Source organism: Prunus dulcis, chromosome 8 (assembly GCF_902201215.1).
Source record: "Prunus dulcis chromosome 8, ALMONDv2, whole genome shotgun sequence".
NCBI lineage: Eukaryota > Viridiplantae > Streptophyta > Magnoliopsida > Rosales > Rosaceae > Prunus > Prunus dulcis.
Genome location: NC_047657.1, coordinates 10,696,325 through 10,718,087, shown reverse-complemented (window position 1 = coordinate 10,718,087; position 21,763 = coordinate 10,696,325). Strand labels below are relative to the sequence as shown.

General features: G+C 37.0%; 3 protein-coding genes across 3 annotated transcripts; 1 reads left to right on the top strand and 2 right to left on the bottom strand.

The window, feature by feature from the left end:
* Positions 1–2,872: 2,872 nt before the first annotated feature.
* LOC117638454 lies at positions 2,873–4,752 on the bottom strand. Its single transcript, XM_034373579.1, has 3 exons — positions 4,309–4,752; positions 4,189–4,208; positions 2,873–3,968 (listed from the first exon to the last, which is right to left on the bottom strand). Exons 1-3 carry the CDS (start codon positions 4,750–4,752, stop codon positions 2,873–2,875), a joined length of 1,560 nt encoding a protein of 519 aa, XP_034229470.1.
* Positions 4,753–6,415: 1,663 nt separating this feature from the next.
* Positions 6,416–7,422, top strand: LOC117638453 (organ-specific protein P4-like). Its single transcript, XM_034373577.1, has 3 exons — positions 6,416–6,460; positions 6,764–7,132; positions 7,408–7,422. The coding sequence occupies exons 1-3, from the start codon at positions 6,416–6,418 to the stop codon at positions 7,420–7,422; spliced, it is 429 nt and encodes a 142-aa protein (XP_034229468.1).
* A 1,153-nt stretch (positions 7,423–8,575) lies between these two features.
* On the bottom strand, positions 8,576–9,732 carry LOC117638162 (BURP domain protein USPL1-like). The gene is made up of 2 exons (XM_034373277.1): positions 9,584–9,732; positions 8,576–9,415 (listed from the first exon to the last, which is right to left on the bottom strand). The coding sequence occupies exons 1-2, from the start codon at positions 9,677–9,679 to the stop codon at positions 8,609–8,611; spliced, it is 903 nt and encodes a 300-aa protein (XP_034229168.1). The 5' UTR covers positions 9,680–9,732; the 3' UTR covers positions 8,576–8,608.
* Positions 9,733–21,763: the final 12,031 nt, after the last annotated feature.

Sequence of the window (21,763 nt, the reverse complement as noted above, 5' to 3'; positions counted from 1 at the left end):
GCTCAATCAACGATCATTATTTCCTACCCAAAAAAACCTTTGTTTTCTGAATCATCATTCAACAATCATTCCTACTAAAAAAAATCAAACCAAACAGGACATCGGTTAGTCATTTATTTAAAAACATGATAACTGAGTGTTTAATCAAAACATTACATGTTATATTTATTTAATAGAAATTAGATGACTAAACGATTTTTGCTTTCGTTGATTGTAAAGTTGGTGTTTAAAACAGTGGGCTAAAAGATACACAAGATTCCGATTGTAAAGTTGCTACATTAAGAAAGGTAACTCGCATACCCCATAAACATATTATAATATATGAATTATGGTACAACGTAGGAGTATGATAGGATAAATAGACCATCCTTTGTCAATTACCTGCAAAGGATCTTGGCCGATGCTAATCATAATAAAAATATGTCCATAATCATGCAAGTTATTAGTTTTCACTTGCCAAACATAGAATGCTTATTGCAGATTAGAGGTTCCAAAAGAAACAAGAAATTATATACAAGTAGAGCCCCATGCATGTGTGAAACATATGAACATTGAAGTGGATACAAGTACAGCCCCATTTTTGTTGGTAAATATGTGGACATTGAAGTGGATAGTTTTGGATTAATGCCATTAAGAATCAGTTGAGGGGTCATATTCATAATTATCAAAACAAGACTCGTCGATATAATTATTGGAGCTCAAGAACATATGTGCAGTCTTATCATATGCATAAAGTATGTGGACTCGTCGATATAATTATTAGAAACCTTCAAAAAATGTAGGGCTCACATATTTAGATATGTCTCTGATCTCTTCTAAATGTAATAATTAAACTATGTCAATTAACTTAACCCGCATATGCTATTAGGAGACAATCTTTACTTGGACTTACAGATATAAAACTATAACAAATTTTAGAGATACCAATCATATTATTTTCATTTTCGAGGTTTTTTTTGTCACAATATCTCATTTGCTTATAATATAGGAAATAAATTGGAGAGCACATAGAAGTCGAAGGGTTGGGGTCATTCATATAACGATGTTATGACTGAAATTTATCTTGCATAATCATGTTGTTTCCTGACTTTTTTATCCTATTATTGATCAATAAAGTTTTCGTTCATACAAAAAAAATAAAAAAATAAAAAAAATCAACAATTATAGATATCATAATTGAGGGGAGGAAGCCACTATTCTTTCTCCCATCTCCTCCTCTCCTCTCCTCCTCCCCAATCCACTTCTCTCTTCCTCCCTTCTCCTTTCTTCCCCCATTTTCAGTGATAAAAAGTTTCCCCTTCTCGTCTTCGCTTTGTTATGAATTTCCTCCACCCATCACAGGTGGATGCGTCTTGGCGTCGAAACTCCACTTGTATTTCACCGTCGAATTGTCACCACTATTGTTTTTGCGGTTTCTTAAGTCACAGAGACTCTTTGGGTTTTCTGTGTAGTTTTCACATCTCCTTTTGTGAGAGTTTTCCACCTCTTTTTTGTGAGAGTTTGATGTTAGATCACCATGTTATTGTAATGGCCATTTGTGGCTAGTGACCTTTTTGGCTGAATTATGAACGCAATTCCAAAATTTCTCAATAAAAAATGTATATCATAATTAAGAGAAACACACATATAAAAACAAATTACAAAAAAATGGCTATCTACGTAACCCCTACTGAAGTGTAGTACTGGTTTTAAAAATATATATCAAAGATTTGAAGTTATTCTGTTAAAAAGAAAAAGAAAACAAGCTATAGGCATTGTATTTTGCATAATTATTTATTTAATTAGATTAATTTTTAATAGATTATGTAAACAGTCTATAGTTGTTCTAAAATGATGATTATTAATATATTTAAAGTATATGAATTGATTTTTTAACGGAAGGAAGAGGAAGAGGCTTATTGAATCCACCTGCAAGGATGTCATCTTCACAACCAGTGAATTGCCTATTATTCTTGCCTAACTTAGATTTTTTATGTTTGCCTATATAGTAATATATATGTTGTTTGTGGTTTTTATCTTAGGTGGTAAGTGATATCAGTCAAGGAAGGGCCAATATGCTAATGACATACTCACAACAAGTGCCTTTGCAACCCTCGTCCTCTTCACTTACTCAACAAACCACACCCCATAGAGGAAGATTCAAACACAGTGTCAAAAGAGGAGGACAAGTATAGACTATGAAGACATATTTTGTGGACTTTTAAGACCTATTTTGGGCTGGGCCAGTGTAAGTTTGAGTTGGGGTAGCTTTTTTTTGGACTGGGGCAGTGTCAGTTTGGGCCGGGCGGCATTAGTTTGGGCTGGGGCAATATCATTTTGACTTGCATTTCCATTGTCAACTGCTTGAACTTCATTTTGGCCAACATTCCGATTTTGGGCTGCCTCAACCTACACAACATACGAGCACAGCTATAAAAAATCACAACGACAGCTGACCATAACCCAAATAATTAAAATTCATAAGAAAACCTAAATAATTAAACAACTTTTCTTCCACATCCTCTTCGATTGTGGCCTTCTTTTCCACATGCCCTACATCTAATTTTAATGAAGAGTCTTCTAAGTTTTGCTGCTAGAGCAGTGTAACCTGGAGGCAAAGGGGTTGGTGGGTTTGGGGCTAGTACTTGAACCTTAGCAGCCTCTTTCTCCTCACTCTCTTAGGTCTTCCTGGTTGACGCTTACGAAATGGAGGTCTAATTGGAGGCAAGTCACCCTTAACCCACTGATCCATAGAAGGGATGAGGTGAACTATTGGTTCATATGACCTTATGTATGTCTCTGGCTTATGACACTCATGTACATATTCAATAGGGTTTTCATCTCTGTGGAATATAGTTGAAATAGCATGTGCACAGGGTATGCCACATAAATCTCATCTCCTACAACTACAACACATTGCTGCAAGATCTACAACAAACTCCCCATCATACATGTGACTGACTTGATACATTTTCTCCTCAGCCAAACTAGGAATGCATTGAGAAGCTCCCATCTTGTTCTTCTCAATTATTTTGAATATCTTTGGGCCAACAGGGTGTTTCCGTTTAGCACAAGCACCCATTCGATTAGCCATCCTAAGCATTACATACATTCGAATACTTTCCAAACATGTCAAAATGGAATTATCTCTGGCATCATTTATAGCTGCATTAAAGCTCTCACAAAGGTTGTTCAATAAAAGATCACACTTATAACGTGGACGAAAATGAGATCTAGTCCAATTATTGGGTGGTCTCTGCACCAACCATTTCCAAGCTTCCAAGTCCTCTTCCTTCATCTTCTCCATTTCTGCTTCCCACCAAGGAATAGTAGTGGCTCTGGCAGCTGCCCACAACATGTGTTTAAGAGTGAGACCAAGATGTGTTGCTCTAAAATTATTGTACAAGTGCCGGACGCACATCCTATGCTCTGCAGTTGGTAGTACATGTGTAATGGCAGGTATGAGCCCCTTTTGCTGATCACTTATGAAAGCCCAGGATAAACCATTTGTAATACCTAAATCTTCAATCAATAAAGACAGAAACCAAATCCACAAGTCCTTGTTTTCAATCTCAGCCACAACATATGCAATTGGGAAAAGACCATTATTACCATCAACTCCTACAGCAGTCAATATTTGCCCAGGATAAGGACCTTTCAAATGGCAAGCATCAACCCCAATTACAGGCCTGCACCTTGCTAAAAACCCTTTTTTACAAGCAGCCAGACGGACATAAATTCTTTGAAATATTGCTTCACCCCCAACTAGATCACACTTAATTTTCACTGTACTACCTTTGTTGGTATTTTTCAACTGCTCTACATAGTCCCAGAACCGTGCATATTGCTGTATGTAGTTTCCTTCAATTTGTGCTTTAGCCAATCTCTTTGCCCTATATACTTGAGTTTTGGACACCCTCACATGATAGGACTCCAAAACTTCTCCTTGAAAAGCTTTCAGATTCCAATCTGTGTTTCTCTTAATCTTGCTAGAAAATCTCTCACAAATCCATTTAGGATTAGCAAACTTCAGTTTCTCCACCCTCCCAAAAGCTCAACTTCTTAATTGCAAATGTTTGCACATCCTGGTTTATCTGTGAAGCATAAAGCACAAATGGACATTTTAATCCTCCTTTGCAAATTGCATTTACTCTCGTCTTGTCATTTTTTTCAAAGAACAATTTCCTTCCATGAATAATAGAATATTACCTGAGTGCCTCTTTAAGAACCTGTCTGTTTTCAAATTGCATCCCAAGCCGAAACTCAGGATTCTTTAAGTCCACCTCCTTCTATACTGCTTAAACCGAGGGTTTTTTTTTTCCTTCTCACCTTACTTGTCCCTTCATTATCTCCTTCCATATCATCCTCATCACCCTCACTTTCAGTATCAAAATTTGAGGTGTGCTCACCATCTGATGACACCTCTCCAGGAGCTTCAAAAGCAGGCCCCTCATTGCTATCATTCATAGTGTCCTCTGCCCCTTCATGAACAGGCACTTCAACTGTCTTAAACCCAAATTCTTCTTCATTGAACTCGTAATCACTATCAAAAAATTCTCCATCATCTTCTTTACTGTCTACAACCTCAGCTGCATCTTTATCTTCAACATCAACATTATCTTCCACCCCAGTTTCATCTTGCACCCCAGTTTCATATTCCACCCCATTGTCTGCACCATCCAAACCTTGGCACCCAAAAGATGCTTGACTCCAAACTGTATTACAATCGCCCACTTCAGTATAGTACAACACAACAATCCTATTACATGGCATTTGGCCCAGCATGTCAACCAGTTTAGCCTCAGAGCTGATAAGTTCAAGCCCACCTACACCATGGGTTCCACCTTTCCTATACCATATTTCCAGATTTGGTTTGGGGTTGGAAATGTCTACATTAATTGTAACCAAGCCATTTCCTTACCTTTCTTAAGTCCACCAATGACAGAAAATCCTCTACAACATTACCCAACAAACTTTTCCATTTTTATGCTCCCCACTTTCCAACACACCCTCATGGTGAAGTTCTAAACTACAGTTTTCATGGTTACGTGCATAGTAAACAAGGGTCAAAACAATGCTAAAACACACACACCTGTTTTGGAATCATAAAATCAGACAAAACCATGTTTTAATTCAATGTTCTGCATCAAAACCAAAATGTACAGTACACAGTTCATTCAGTTTTTTAATTGCTTTGGAATAACTTCAGTCCATTTGGTGTGAGGCATAGATAGAAGACAAGAAGGGATAAAAAAAACCCTAAGTGTTGCAGTCAAGGACAGTATAAAGCAAAGCGTGTAAGGAATCTTTAAAAGCTATGGACCACACAGATGAAAACAAAACCAACTGATACGTATTCAAACAGGCAGGATCACTTATTTATTTAGGAGCAACACCACCCTAACGGAAGTCAAACTCTTCCATCACTATTAGCCAAAAGGACGAAAAACCCAACTATCCCCAAAATGAAACCATAACCTTTAACTGTACCCTCGATAAACCCCAAATTTCGAAGCTTACACATAAAATTTCTCACTCACTCAGTCACTGCTTCAGCAAATTTAACTCCAATGGCTGCCTCAGAAGGGATAGCTCACCGTATGCAACTCCAATGGCTGCCTCAGAAGGGATAGTTCACGTGCTTTCCCCTTTCTTCAGCCCTAAATTGGATTTCTTTCGTTCAAAATGACAAAAAGTCGAAGATACCCCAAACAACAAGAGCATGTGACACTTACATGGTCAATCTCGACGGATTCTGTTACGGCAGGACCTAATTGCAACTGATTGTCTAATTAAAGGAGTTCGTTGCCTCAAAATTTAGTTCACGGACCCAATTGCAACTGAGGCCATAGTTCAAGGACGTGTACAGTAATTGACCCTAAAAGGAATGCTTTGGCCACCATGAATGTGGTTTTGGCAATAGTCTCTACTTTTGTTGACATGTATTTGTAGCGTTAAACTTTAAGAATAATAAATAGGAAACTACAAAGAAATTTATTTATTTATAGTCATCATCATGCGATTAATTAATTTACTTTACTTAAATATAGCTAGTTAGGGCCCATTTTCAGCTCATAAGCACTTTTATTTGAAGAATGTCGAAATTTTTGTTAAAAATCTAATTTTTTTTTTTTTTTGGGTACTTCTTCAAAAAACGCTTGCTAGATCCGCCATTGATTTCTTCTAATAATAAAACAAATACCCTAGTTTTACCCGAATGCGATTAGTACCATAATATTTTGTTATATTCATCATCGTTGTCCTTGCATACGTCTTGAATCTTATTCATCGCCAAACCCAACATGACTCTAGTGTCCTGCCTTGATGCTTTTGAAGACAAATATTCTCTTGGTAGATTATCTATAAGTAATATGAGGATAATTTCATATCCTTAAACGCACAACTACAAGGAACTCTTTTGCATTGCATTTTAGACATGAAGTTCCTTTGTGCCACCTTAGCTCTCTTCTCTCTTCTTTTGGTAAGCATTTGTATCCTCCTTTTCCTCTTGTTGCTTATAATCTGTGATCAATTTCAAGTCAACAACTTGATAATGAAAAAACGGTACTAAAATCTTATAATTCCACGAAGATGTTCTCTTATTAGAAAATCTGATATATTATATTGTTAAATAAGTTATCAATTTTAACCATTTATTTTGTTTAGAAGTGTGGTCGAAATTAACAATCTGACAACTTAACAAAACCTACAATATGATTTGAAACGTATGCCTTGGAAATTTCGGTAAACTTGATGTTTGTTGCTTTTCTGTCCTGTGGCGCAGTTTGCTAAAACTATAGAATCAAGAGGAGGTGCAGGAATTGACTGGGAATATATCAGGAAAGAGCAACCCCTTATGCCAGGACTCCTTGTTGAACATTCTGATTCAACACCAAAAAAAGAAGCCAACTGGCATGAAAATACAGAAAAACCTGTTGTTGACACTATGGAATTTGAACCCAGACCGTTTATCTCAGCTTACAATGATGAAGAAGGCAAAGCAGAGTTCTCTGCCAAAGACTCTGAGCCAAAGTCCCAGGCTTACCCTGACAAGCAGCCACTTGAGTCAAAAGAAAATAAGCAGTCATTTGATGAAGACTTTGATCCGAGGAAATATATATTTCTTTTTACAATGACTAATAGAACATCAAGTGTGAGTTGGTGCTATTTAAAAATAAAATAAGCTTGTACTAAGCTCTAGTGTTAGAGTGCATTTACCCCCGAATCTAAAGGTGGAGTTGAAACCTTGGACCCTTTGTTCTATGTAACAAAAATAAATAAGTTGGCTCTGAAGTAGCCTATGTTTTATGAACGTAAGATATATACGGTTTGGTGTTTATGTGTCTAAGCTAGGTCAGGAATGTAATTTGGAATCCTGAATTAATAAATAGCTTTGGCTATGAATGTGATTTTGGTTACTTTTTGTAGCCAATTAGTCTTTGAGAAAAAATAAAAATTGGGGAACTCCAAAAGAAAAATTAATGTGTATATCAAACAGATGGCACCAAAGATATATAAACTTGGCCAATAGGTTCTTACAACAGTGGTGGTGGATTCCCCCTTCCCTTCGTGGCATCCAGGATCGAACCCTCGTGGGGTTTCGTCTTTCCTTCAATGTAATAAAATAAAATAAAACAAACTTGATTCTTATTAAGGGTTTTGATTGGATGCTCCATCTATGAAAATTACAAACACAACTTGTTCTCCGAAAGGGGATTTAACTCAAAAATGAAAAGTTAACTCATCTTCACATATGTGATATTTCGGTGTCTCAAAAGTGATTTCTTTTCTACCTCTTGCCTTTGTCTAAGAACGCCCACATGGTCCTGTAAAACCACCAAGTCATCAAGCAACACTTGAAGCTAAATAGCTTCATTAATAGCCTTTGCTGCCGGCATGTAGTCGAACAACAGTACAGTACATAACAGAAGGCCTTGTACAGTATATTGTACCACCACACTGAAATCGCACAATTAAGCTTTTTTATTTATTTTTTATTATCAAAACGATATTAGGAAAAAGGTGAATGCGATCATTATGAAAAGAGAGGAATCAAACAGATAATTATAAGAGTAAATGTTTATAATCACTTGAGTTATAATTGTCCGTGTTCAAAGGAATCAAACTTTTTTTTTTATTGAAGAATGCATCGAACTTAAGACTAAATATGATCTTAATTATTCGGAACATAAGAGTAAATATGATGTTAATTACTTGAGCTACAAGGACATGTATACTGATACTGAACAGATGGGACTCAACTCAGATTGCTCACCAAGGTTTCTGATGCCTCACGCATAGAAATTTATATCTCAAATTATTCACCAAGGTTTCTGTTGCTTCATGCATAGAAATTTTTTAAGTCGTTTCATATTCCATTGAGGAATCTTTTTCTATTTTCAAAATTGTATACATAAGAATTTATAGCCTAATCAGACAGCTAATTTGCAGCCTTTTGTAAACCTGTTTGGTTGATTAATATTTCTTTTATGATAGTATTTTTTCTTCAAGAATCAACAATCTGGTCATTAAAACTTCAGTTCCAGGAATTTCAGTGGGAAAATCAAAAGCTTCCGAAGAAGCTCGACCTTTTATATTATGTTCAAACACTGGCCCTGCATTAAAATTACTACATTGAAGTGGATGCTGGAACCCACACAAGATTATCAGCAGGAAAGAAATGACACACAGCAGAAGCCCCTGGCTTAGTCCTAAGCACACTGAAAGATGCATGATTAGGGCTCCATTGAGAGGTGTCCAAGTGACAAACAGCAACAGCTTCTACCCTATCCCCATCCTCACCACCCAACAAAACCTTGAAAACCTTGTTCACACTTTTCTGGCTGTGGCAGTAGAAAACTGCGTAAGGGTAAGGCATGGTGTGGCAAGCCACCATCTTGGGAGCCAAAATCTCCTTGGGCTCTTCCAAAATAGTGTAGTTCTGGAAATTGGTAGTTGAATTTGTGAGATGGGTTGTGGCCACAACACTGAAAGGGGTGTCCAATCCGAAGACGCCACGTGTGAAGTCAAGCATGGATTCTAGGGATGTAGCACAGGACTTGATCTCTCCCTTGATGGGTTCAATCTCACACTGCCTGAGAGTGTCTTCCATGGCCTTGGCTTGGGGAGAGTCTTGAGAGAAGGAGAAGAAGTGAAGGAGGTGGAGGAGTTGTTTTGATGAGAAAGGAATTTGATCAGCTTCTTCCCTTGGTAACAAGTGGGGAGATTTTGAAGGGTTTATTTTGGGAAAATAGATGGCCCTGGTTTTGCCCTCCTTTAGGTCCTCCAAGGTGAAGAAAATCATAAATGAAGGGTCCATGTGATGATGCATGTGGGATGATGGATGATGAGCATGAGCATGCTCTGTATGTGTTGTTTCATGGCCATCACCATCTTGTGTTTCACTCATCTTCCTGCCTCCAGTTCCTTGAACACACTGCACAATATTTAAGCAGAAACCAAAAAAAAAAAAAAAGGAAAAAACAGCAAAAATTTAAAGGAAAACTAACAGTTATTAGAACAAGAGATTCCTATGCTGCAGCATCATCAAATTTCCCTCAATTAAATTATAAGAATATGAAGAGTGGGAATAAATTGAAGTTACCATAACAAGCACAAGTAGATGAAGTAAGCTGCTCCAGAGAGCAAGTCCTGAAGCCATGTTTCTTCCCTTGTTAAAAGTCCTTGCCATTTTGTTCATCTGGTAATTTTGAAAGAGCCACCACAAAGAAATATAAAGTTCTAATCTTTGACTATCTAGACATATAAAAGCTATTTCTCAAAGAAATTATTTCCCTAGGAAAAACTAAACTTTAAGGGCAAGTCCACCGCACAGGGCATACCCGGGCAGGAGGGGGCTCAAGGGCCAAATTGCAGCTCCAGCGAGCCAAGTCCAGCCCGGGCAAGGGGTGGGTCTCAAGAGCCCAGGCAAGCCCACGGGCAAGAATCGCCTAGGTTGTTGCTCGAAGGCTGCTGACACCAACCAAACAAAATTGAAAAAAATTTTGAAAAAAATATCAAGAATTTCAGAATTTTTTTTTTATAAATATCTAGCCATATTCTTTATTTCCCACACCAAAAACTCTATAGAAATTCATCTCCTCATATCTCATGTGAATAGTAATTGCCCTTACCCTAGGCCATAGGGGTGGAACAAAATTCATATCATTTTGTTATAATGAAGAACACATATTTCTAGTTATAGTATTTCCACAATTATTTCTTTAATTAAATTAATTTTCTAAATCATCATTCAACAATCATTCCTACAAAACAAAAAATAAAAAAATTCAACCAAACTAGATATCGGTTAGTCATTTAATTAAAGCATGATAATTCATTGTTTAATCAAAACATTAAATTTGTCTATTTATTTGATACTAATTAGATGACTAAATAATTTCCGCTTTCGTTTATATTTTTGGAGTTTAAACGATGGCTTAAAAGATAGAAGATTCTGGTTATCAAACTACAATGGTACAACATAAGAGTTATGATAGGATAAACAGACCAAATCCTTTGCAAACAATGACCCTCACTCAAAGGATCTTACCTTATGCTAATCACAATGAAAATATGTCCATAATCATGCAAGTCACTTGTCAAATATAGAATGCTTATCATATGTGAACATTTTTGGTGGTATATGTGGACATTGAAGTGGATAGTTTTGGAATAAACAGAGGGTCATCTTCATTATTATTATCAGAAAATTATTGGAGCCCAAGAACATATGTGGAATCATATCAGATAGATTTATTAATATAAAAAAATCATATCTATTTTAGAAATCTTCCATAAATCTAGGGTCCATATTTAGCGGACGATACTTTTATAAAAAAGAATTGTTAAAAAAAACACACACAAATACAAACAGGTGCATAATTAGATCCGCCCCAGCTAGATTACATAGAAAAGCATGGCATACCTACTTTAGAAACCTTCCAAAAATCTAGGGCCCATAATTAGATCCGTCCCAACTAGACTACATAGAAAAGCATGGCATACCTACTTTAGAACCTTCCAAAAATCTAGGGCCCATAATTAGATTCGCCCCAGCTTTGTTCCAAAGTATGATTATCAAAAGGCTTAAATGCTAAAATGGTCCCTCTGTTTTACTCATTTGGCCAATTTAATCCTCGTCTTTTTAATTTGACCAATTTAATCCCTGTGTTCTATTCTATTAGTCAATGTTGTCCATTCCGTCAAATTAATTTAAAACATTCATTAAAGCTTTAAAATTTAATAAAAAATTATTGAGTTTAGTTTACGAATAAATAAAAATTATGAACACAAATAACAAAATTAAATATAATTACAAAATAAAAAATCTGGAAACCCAACAGCCTTTATGTCCTTCTCTCATGCCGCCTCCACCTGAGAACTAAATCAAGACAAGGCCTCCATTCTAGTTTGTTGCCGTACTCACAGGAGCATCATTCTCTCTGGCAAGTACAGATACATCCCCAGGAAAAAGCAAGGAAAGCTCGATGATGTTATTAGTCCAACTATTGGCTTGATGCCATGAAATCATCTTCACTCCCTAGAAGAAGCCCAATAAGGATTTCAATGTTGAGGTTGTTTGAGATGATGTTGATAATGCTTACTGCTCTTGGACGGTATATATGATTCTCTTTTAATAACTTTACAATTTATATCCATTTGTTCTAGTATGACTTTGAACTTAATTCGTCTTGTGCTTTCTATGATGATGCAGCTTAAGCACCCATCAGAGAGAGAGAGAGAGAGAGAGAGAGAGAGAGAGAGTAGGTGGTGGTTGGGACTGCTCATGGTGGCTGCGGTGATGGGTGTGGTCGTGGTGACGGCATGAGAGAAGAAGGGCATAGAGGTTGTTAGGTTTCCAGATTTTTTTTTATTTTGTAAATTGCACCTAATAATTTTTTTTATTACTTATAAAAATTTCAATGAAATTTTTAATGATAATTTGACGGAATGGATAATATTGGCTAAGGGAGTAAAACACATGGACTAAATTGGCCAAATTAAAAACACAGGGATTAAATTTGCCAAATGACTATAACATAAGGACCATTTTAACATTTAACCCTTATCAAAATTATAGGGACCATTGTCCTGCCTGCCTTGATGCTTTCGTTGTAGTAAATTATCTAAAAGTAGTGAGGTTACATATCCTTCAAAAAGACAACTGCAAAGAACTCTTTTGCATAGCATTTGTAGACATGAAGTCCCTTTGTGCTATCTTAGCTCTTTTCGCATAGCATTTGTACAATCCCTACAAAAAAAAAAAAAAATTGCAATAGTTACTATTTTGTCACCAATTTTGGTGACTGTTGTGGGGGTTACTAAAGGCGTTAGTCACTAAAAAAAGCAAAAAATGTGACTGAAAGCCTTTTTAGTCACCAAAAAAGTCAAAAAAGGTGACTAAAGCCAGTGGTGAAGTCAGAATTTCATGTGTGTGGGGGCCCCTTATAAATTATAAAGAATCAAAAATTCGAACTCACAATACATATAAAAAATAGTGTATATATATCACATATGTCAAGAATTATATTGCTTATTGGTTGCAATCACAATTGTTCTCGACAAAGGGATAGACAAATACATTCTAAGCAAGAAAAATTGCAAGAGATATGACAGGACCCACTCTGAATTTTCCGAAACCCTAGACGAATCCTGTAGAAATTCCCGACATCACCCCGATGTCGGGCCCATTTCTAAAACTATATCCTTTTTCCCAAAAAGGAATAAGGGCACGAGACTTTTTACCGAAATTTCGGCAGAGTCTCCCTTGTAAATTGAACTTTCCCCAAATTTCAACCTGCACAAAAACACATTTAATATCCCAACAGGCAGCACGCACAATATAATTTCATGCAATTCACAAACTCGGCCTTCGGCTCTCACAAGCACCGAAGCGAAACCAAACAACCCACAAAACCCTTAAGCCAAATATTGCCTTCAGCAAGGCAAATAATAAACTCAAATATGAATTATGAATACCAAACACAACTTACATCATCTACCTTTAAAATTCCACACAATCACATCTATGTCTGCGGCTGCACCCAGTAACCTTAGGCGGCCTATGTACCCTCACTAAGGGATCAAGCTACACGTAGTTCTTCCCAATATGGTATAACAACCCTTACTTCATCTCCCTAATAATCACATAATCTCCTCATACGCCGGAAATTCCAACGCCACGTATGGGGTCTGTCATCACGCCGGAAAATCCTACGCCACGTGTGACCTAACGATCATATAATCTCCCCATACGCCAGAAATTCCAATGTCACGTATGGGGTCTGTCTCGGAGCCGGAAAATCCTACGCCACGCAAGACCTAACAATCACATAATCTCCCCATACGACGGAAATTCCAACGCTACGTATGTGGTCTATCATCACGCCGGAAAATCCTACATCACGTGTGACCTAACCATCATAATATCATCTCCACATACACCGAAAATTCCAACGCCACGTATGAGGTCTATCATCCTGCCGGAAAATCCTACGCAACGAGTGACCTAACAATAATCTCCCAATACACCGGAAATTCCAACGCCACGTATTGGGTCTGTCTCAACGCGTGAAAATCCTACGCCACGAGTGACCTGACAATAATCTCCCCATACACCGGAAATTCCAACGCCACGTATTGGGTCTGTCTCAACGCGTGAAAATCCTACGCCACGCGAGACCTAACAATCACATAATCTCCTCATACGCCGCAAATTCCAATGCCATGTACGGGGTCTGTCATCACGCCGGAAAATCCTACGCCACGTGTGACCTAACCATCATAATATCATCTCCCCATACGCCGAAAATTCCAACGCCACGTATGGGGTCTGTCATCACTCCAGAAAATCCTACGTCACGTGTGACCTAACCATCATAATATCATCTCCCCATACGCCAAAAATTTCAACGCCACGTATGGGGTCTATCATCCTGCAGAAAAATTCTACGCCACGAGTGACCTGACAATCACATAATCTCCTCATACGCCGGAAATTCCAACGCTACGTATAGGGTCTATCTCAACGCCGAAAAATCCTACGCCACGCAAGACCTAACAATCAGATAATCTCCCCATACGCCGAAAATTTCAACACCACGTATGGGGTCTGTTATCACGCCGGAAATTCCAACGCCACGTATGGGGTCTGTCCACAGGCCGGATAACCTACGCCACGCGGGACCTAACAATCACAAGATGGTACTTAGGGTAGTGCATATAGCACTTCAAACTGACATACTCTCAATTATCTAAACTAGTAATAGAGGTAATCCAATTTAGTGATACCAGTCTATAATAGACCGCAACGTAATTTAATTAAGAAAATAATATTATTTTTAGACCAACGATCATGTATATAAACATATATTTCATAAAGATCCTAGAACAATTTAAATATTATTCAACGCTTGTTTTCACACAAATTCCATAAAATATTGTATCACACAACTAGAACATTATACTTTATTTATAATCAATTAATATTAATTAATGATAGACACAATCTCTAAGGAAAATCCTAAATCGAATCAATTTCCAATTTAACCTCAAATAACAATGAAGATTCAATAAAAAGGTTATCCTAATACCTTTCGAAGGGTGAAACTACCTCGAAAGACTCACGGTCAACCGAGGGGTCCAACTAACCCAACCTGGTCAAACGGGCCCACGGGGCCCACGACCTCCAAATTCCGATCCGAAAGTTCCTATAGGTTCCACAAGATTTAGGATACACATCCCGCAAGTTTGGTCCGGATTGGACGGTCGGATCGTTCACGATCGCACGATCTGACGGTTACTAGGAACCTAGCCCTAGGGTTGGCATTTCCGGAGTATCCAGTATTCCGTTTTACGATCCGTCAAATCCCATACGATCCTAAGAATGTCTAGATTAACATATTATAAATCTAAGACTATCCAACGATTTAAACCTATCAAACCCGGATAACGCACAATATGTGATATCCGTTCGACACTCAAACGGCATTCAAATTGAAATCTGAGCACACCTACGCACTCAAGACAACAAGGGGATTGCATCGGTACATAATGCCCCATTTCTATAGTGCCCACACACCGCCACATGCGCCGGCAGTGCGTGGGTGTCCAAAGCGGTCACGCATTGCCGGAAAATCTCAAAACCAAGGCTCAAGGTTCCAACCCTAGGTATAACACCCTATTTAGAACCACTTTTGTTCTTGGACCTATCCCAAAAATTGACCGGAAGCTGCCGAAAATGCAAACCCAAAATCAGTAGAATTTCAATTTGAAAATCAAACTACCTAAGCTCAACATTGATGAAATCCTACCCAACCATCAGCTAGAGTATGAAAAATAGTCAAAAATCCATACCTCAATTGCCTGGAATGGTGGCCGGAGGCGTCCGAAACGATTGAAGGAAAACAGCTCAAAATTCGACTGGATTTTCTCAAAATTCGGCGGCTGCACAGGCTGTTGACAGCGGAGATTGGGTGGGTTAGGGCGGCGAGGCCTCACCGGTGGTGGACCACGGCAACGGCGACGACTCCAAGAGCCACTCGGCTGTTCAAAAATCGGGAGAGGGAGGGGTTCTATGCGAGCCCAGCCAGAGAGAGAGAGAGAGAGAGAGAGAGAGTGTGTGTGTGTGTGTGTGTGTGTGTGTGTGTTTTCAGGTTTTTTTTATTGAAAACCCATTTTGAAATATTTACGGTTTTGCCACTGGTGATGTTTTGCTCGTAACTTCTTCGTTACAACTCTATTTGAGCCCACTACATGTTTACGAACTCATCTCAGTACGACCTACGTAACCATACCACCTGTTGTCCCAAAATCCTTCTGGATAAGAAATGACTAAATTACCCCTACTTGGAGGGTAAATTCGTAATTTCCATAAAATAATTTAAATGGGTAATTAAATTTGGACTCGAGGTCTTACAAGATAGACAAAGAGTAGTGATTTAGCAAATATCTTTAAAGATTTTTCCCCCACTAACCCAATAGAAAGAAGAAAAGAAATCAAAATTTCCCAAATTAAAAACAACCTTAGGCCCCTTCATGCATTCATATCATACATGAAAAAATATTGACTAAGTATGACAAATGGTTTTTCGGAATAATCATTTTCTCAAGATAATTTTTGGCGGCTTTTATTCCTTGCACATCAAATAAGAAAACTTGATTTTATGGGATTTTAGTATGAAGTATATATTTACTTAATGAGCCATCATTCTTAGCCTCAATCGTATTTTACACTAAAACCGATTTTTCATATTTTGATTTGGTGGGAATTTGATTTTCTAGTATTTTTATTTGAATCCAAATAAGGGAGTACTTCCTTATTTACACTGTAAACTTAAGTAAATGGAGTAATATAAAAATAAATTAAAGTCAAAGGACAAAAACATTTACTTAAATGTTGAAAATGGAAATAAGGTAATATGTACACCTGGAGTGCACCACCACTAGCTGAGCAATAGCGCAATTTGAACTACCTCCTTGTGCCTTAATAAGTCCGCCACAACACATGTGGGTACATATCAAAACATAAAGTATTTGAAATAATATACATATACAAATACATAATAGTATATTACTTTCAAAATATAAAAAAACTTGAGTGTGGGCCCTGGACCACACTGGTCCCAATGTGGCTCCGCCCCTAACTAAAGCATTTAGTAACCCCCACAACAGTTACTAAAATTTGTGACAAAATGGTGACTGTTGCCACTTTTTTTTGTAGTGAATCATTCCTACCAAAAAAAAACAAACAAACAAACCAAACAGGACATCGGTTAGTCATTTATTTAAAAACATGATGACTGAGTGTTTATCAAAACATTACATGTCATATTTATTTGATAGAAATTAAATGACTAAACGATTTCTGCTTTTGTTGATTGTAAAGTTGGTGTTTAAAACGGTGGGCTAGAAGATAGAAGATTCCGATTATATCAAACTACATTAATTGGAGAATGAAAACTGTATAGAAGTAGATAAGAGAAAGCTACAAAAAGAAAGGTAACTCGCATAAACATTTATAATATGAATTACAGTACAACGTAGGGGTATGATAGGATAAATAGACCATCCTTTGTCAATGACCCGCAAAGGATCTTGGCCGATGCTAATCATAATGAAAATATGTCCATAATCATGCAAGTTATTAGTTTTCACTTGCCAAACATAGAATGCTTATTGCAAATTAAAGGTCCCAAAAAGAAACAAGAAATTATATACAAGTAGAGCCCCATGGATGTGTGAAACATATGAACATTGAAGTGGATACAAGTAAAGCCCCATTTTTGTTGGTAAATATGTGGACATTGAAGTGGATAGTTTTGGATTAATGCCATTAAGAATCAGTTGAGGGGTCATATTCATAATTATCAAAACAAGACTCGTCGATATAATTATTGGAGCTCAAGAACATATGTGCAGTTTCATCATAAGCATAAAGTGTTGGAAAATTTGATTTTCCTATTTGAATGGAAATTAATAAAATTCTAAGACATGATTCTTGGGTTAAAGACATCTTCACATGGGGGGTGACAACTCTTCAAACCAAGGGATGCATTGTTTTGGGTGACAACTCTTCAGACCAAGGGATGCATTGTTTGCCTTTTCAGATTGAGATACCTTTTTAGAAAAGGTATTTCATCATCTATAAATAGAGCAATCTTATTGCAGTTTTATTCATTCAGTATAATTCTCTACATACAGACTTTCACATATAGAAAGCACTAGAGTTTTCATAAAGAGAGGTTCCTGCATAGTTTGGTTCAAAGTTCCTTGTGAATTGCAGTGCTTCTTTCACAAGGAGGGGAGTCGTTGTATCCTAGGAGGCGAACGCTAGTGAACCATAAGCACCGTTGTGGGGCGTAATTCGTCTTAAGGTCAGAGTATCCAACACTTGCCCCGACTCAATTAAGATTCTTTTAATTCAATTCTGCTGTTGTAAAAATTTGTTTTGTTTGCAGTATTTATTTTGTTTATTTTATAGAAAATTGTAGGAAATACGTGCTAAATTGCTGTAAAATAAATAAATAAACACTACAAACAAAACAGATTTTTACAACAGCAGAATTGAATTAAAAGAATCTTAATTGAGTTGAGGCAAGTGTTGGACACTCTGACCTTAAAACGAATTACGCCCCATAACAGTGCTTATGTTTCACTAGCGTTTGCCTCTCAGGATAAAACGACTCCCCTCCTTGTGAAAGAAGCATTGCAATTCACAAGGAACTTTGAACCAAATTATGCAGGAACCTCTCTTTATAAAAACTCTAATGCTTTCTACATGTGAAAGTCTGTATGTAGAGAATTAAACTGAATGAATAAAACTGCAATAGGATTGCACTATATATAGATGATGAAATACCCTTTCTAAAAAGGTATCTCAATCTGAAAAGGCAAACAATGCATCCCTTGGTCTGAAGAGTTGTCACCCCAAACAATGCATCTCTTGGTTTGAAGAGTTTTCACCCCCCATGTGAAGATGTCTTTAACCCAAGAGTCATGTCTTAGGATTTTATTAATTTCCATTCAAATAGGAAAATCAAATTTAGTTAATATTAAATTTTCCAACAATCCCCCACATGAATGGAAATTGACTCAACAACATGCAAACAAAAAATGAAGACACTAGAGAGAGTCCCTATTAGAAGAATACTGCATCTGGATAGGTAGCTTTTGGCCTTGAGCCTTCCATAGTGAAACACTATCGGATTTACTAGGCTAATCAGTGAACGTGATGTCTTGAACTGTTCAGCCGTTTGTGTAAACCCAGACAATAGCACTCACACAATACCCTTCTAAACATATTTGGTTCGATCAGTTGTGCTTGTTTAGGCCCTGAGCGATTCCTGGTATTCGTGAGAGCTTTAGAGAATTCAAGCCTAAAAAAATTCTCATAGAAACGGCCTCATTTCACACTCACATAGGTGACTTCCTATTAAGAGTATCCTGCACTACCCCACTCGGATTTCCAAGCTATAGGAATCATTAAAATCAAAGATTACCCTAAAACACACTACAGGCAGCACTGTTTCATCATAGGACTGGGTAGGAGATGTAATCTCGACAGTGCTACTACTTAGTCATCCATAATTTGGTTGTCCCTTTTGAACCCAGATCTTGGGATCTCCAGTCAGCTAGGTTGGGTATCCACTGTGGAGACTTTAAATATTTAGGCTTATACTCCCATTCCCCTCAATGATCAACTAACTCTCTAGTCTGACCTTTAAATATTGGATCCACTATGTTGACTATTTATGTAATATATTGCCATCATAATTTCATATATGGAAATAAATTCCATTCAAGAGTTGTTGTATTGCGTCGAGCATTTAATTTATTTTGTTAAGACTTAATAATTGTGCCAACTGAGTAACCTTCTAATACTCAGTTAGACACCCCCACATTTGTGGTACTTATAGGAGGGTCTCTAAACTTCTCATACCTTGTATAAGAGAAATTTAAATTCTTTTGAACATCAAAGCCTCTCTCCACAAAAACGTGGTGCTAGAAAACTTCCATTTTCTCTGTCAGGAAATAGAATTCCAAATTTTCCTTCATGTCTGTCACCCCCACAATTTTCACATAATTGTGGAAGGTATTAAGCAATCTGTTAATCTTTTTTTTTTTTTATATACCTAAGAAGTAGAAAACTTTTACTTTATCCTTCAAGAATGAGATAATGGTTCTATAGTATTAGTTTATAATTTCCTTTAAATCAATTTAATGTTGCATTAGTAATAGAACCATTTTTATAACATAATTAACATGTCCTAGTTACCATACCCTCATTAATTGATTAAAGCAAATCATTATAAAATTAATTTTCCTTTATAAAGTGCACATCAATTTATACATAAGGTAAGGCTTTGGTACCCTTTGTCCATATGCATCTCATTTTATAGGTAGGACAATGGAGATATTTATTCTTAAAATATCTTCACTTCTTAAGCTCTTTGTAATAGAACTACTAATTAGCTTTCCCCCTTTGAAGATCCGGACACAAACCAATTTTCACAAGGTCCTGTTACCAGTGAAGAAACATAGCCCTCTTCAGGAGTTGCTCTCTATGTCCAAGAATTGGTATTCATTCTTGTATCCCAAAGATGGATCCCACAAATTTGGTTACTGTACATAACCATCTGATTTGTACAGTTATCAGCAGAGAGATTCAAAAGGCTGATGGGCACCTTCCTGAATATCCTTCTTCTTGATATCAGCAACACCCGAATACTTTTCAACAACATTACCAAGACCTCTGGAGATGTAATCAACAGGAAACATATGCATCATGCCATCACATGCTCCAACTACAACTTGAGCAGATCTGCTCCGGAGCATTGCAGTGCACAGTGCACGGCTTCCCTCAAGGTGATAAGTTAACCTCGACCGAAATGATATGTCCTTTTCCAACTTTCTATAATCCCACACTTTGACAGTGGAATCATCAGATGCACTCACAAAAAAAACTATGATAAGTTGAAATGGCTATGTCATTGACAGCAGACCGACGTTCTTGCAGTTTGTACCAAAATCAAACCTTTTGCAACATTAACATTTAAATGCACAAACACTGATTAATGTATATGGCAATTAAACACAGATTAATGTATATAGCAATTAACATTTCTAATTCGTCTTAAGATTGTAGGAAATATGACAGGACCCTATCCCAATTCCACTTTAATTCGACAGAGTCTCCCCTGTAATTTGTCCAAACCCAAAACTTCCACCTGTTAAACAAACAAATAAACTTCACACCAACTGCCAGAATAAATCCAATAAACATTTCTCAACTCTGGTTCTCAGTTTCAACCAGATATCAGAGCAATTACTACAAATTTACAAAAACTTTAAGTAATTTACAACAACATCCTACGTTTTGTGGGTGGCGCGGGAGCTAGGAGTGGGCCGGTGGTGGATTCTTTTGTACTTCTACGGCCTGGGGGCGAAAAAGAAGTTGAAAGTGTGAGTGGACAAAAATAATGTTCTTAAAACAAGTTATAACATAGTAACCCCCGTTGTAAAAATAAATAGGTATATAAATCTAAAGTTCGTCTGTATTCAAATATAAAGCATTCAACTAAACATGTATATGTATACGTATCGATACAGATATGAAACTGGCACGAATTAGATAATGAAAGGGCAAAATCGTCTTTCTTCTAGAATAAATTAATACTAATTTTTGGATATTTTGTTTCGGGTTATTACAAAATAAGTGCTAAATTGCTATAAAATAAATAAATAAACACTATAAACAAAACAGATTTTTACAACAGCAAATTGAATTAAAAGAATCTTAATTGAGTCGAGGCAAGTGTTGGACACTCTGACCTTAAGACGAATTACGCCTCACGCGGTGCTTATGGTTTACTATAGCGTTCGCCTCCCAGGACACAACGACTCCCCTTCTTGTGAAAAAAGCACTGCAATTCACAAGGAACTTTGAATCAAATTATGCAAGAACCTCTCTTTATGAAAACTCTAATGCTTTCTATATGTGAAAGTCTGTATGTAGAGAATTAAACTGAATGAATAAAACTGCAATAGGTTGCTGTAAACACGAATTTCCTGCGACAAATGAGACAAGAACACGTGTACAAAATAATATTTGTATTTATGAAATTTAGGGTTACAATCTCTGTATTGAATCCTCTAATTCGATCTCCAAAGTGTTTAAAGAAAATTTGTGTTTGATACAAGGGTCGTAGAGACTTGATCTTGATCAAACGGGTAGCACGAAGCTTGTTTGGTGTTTGGGATTTTTATGGTGAAGGAACCGGCA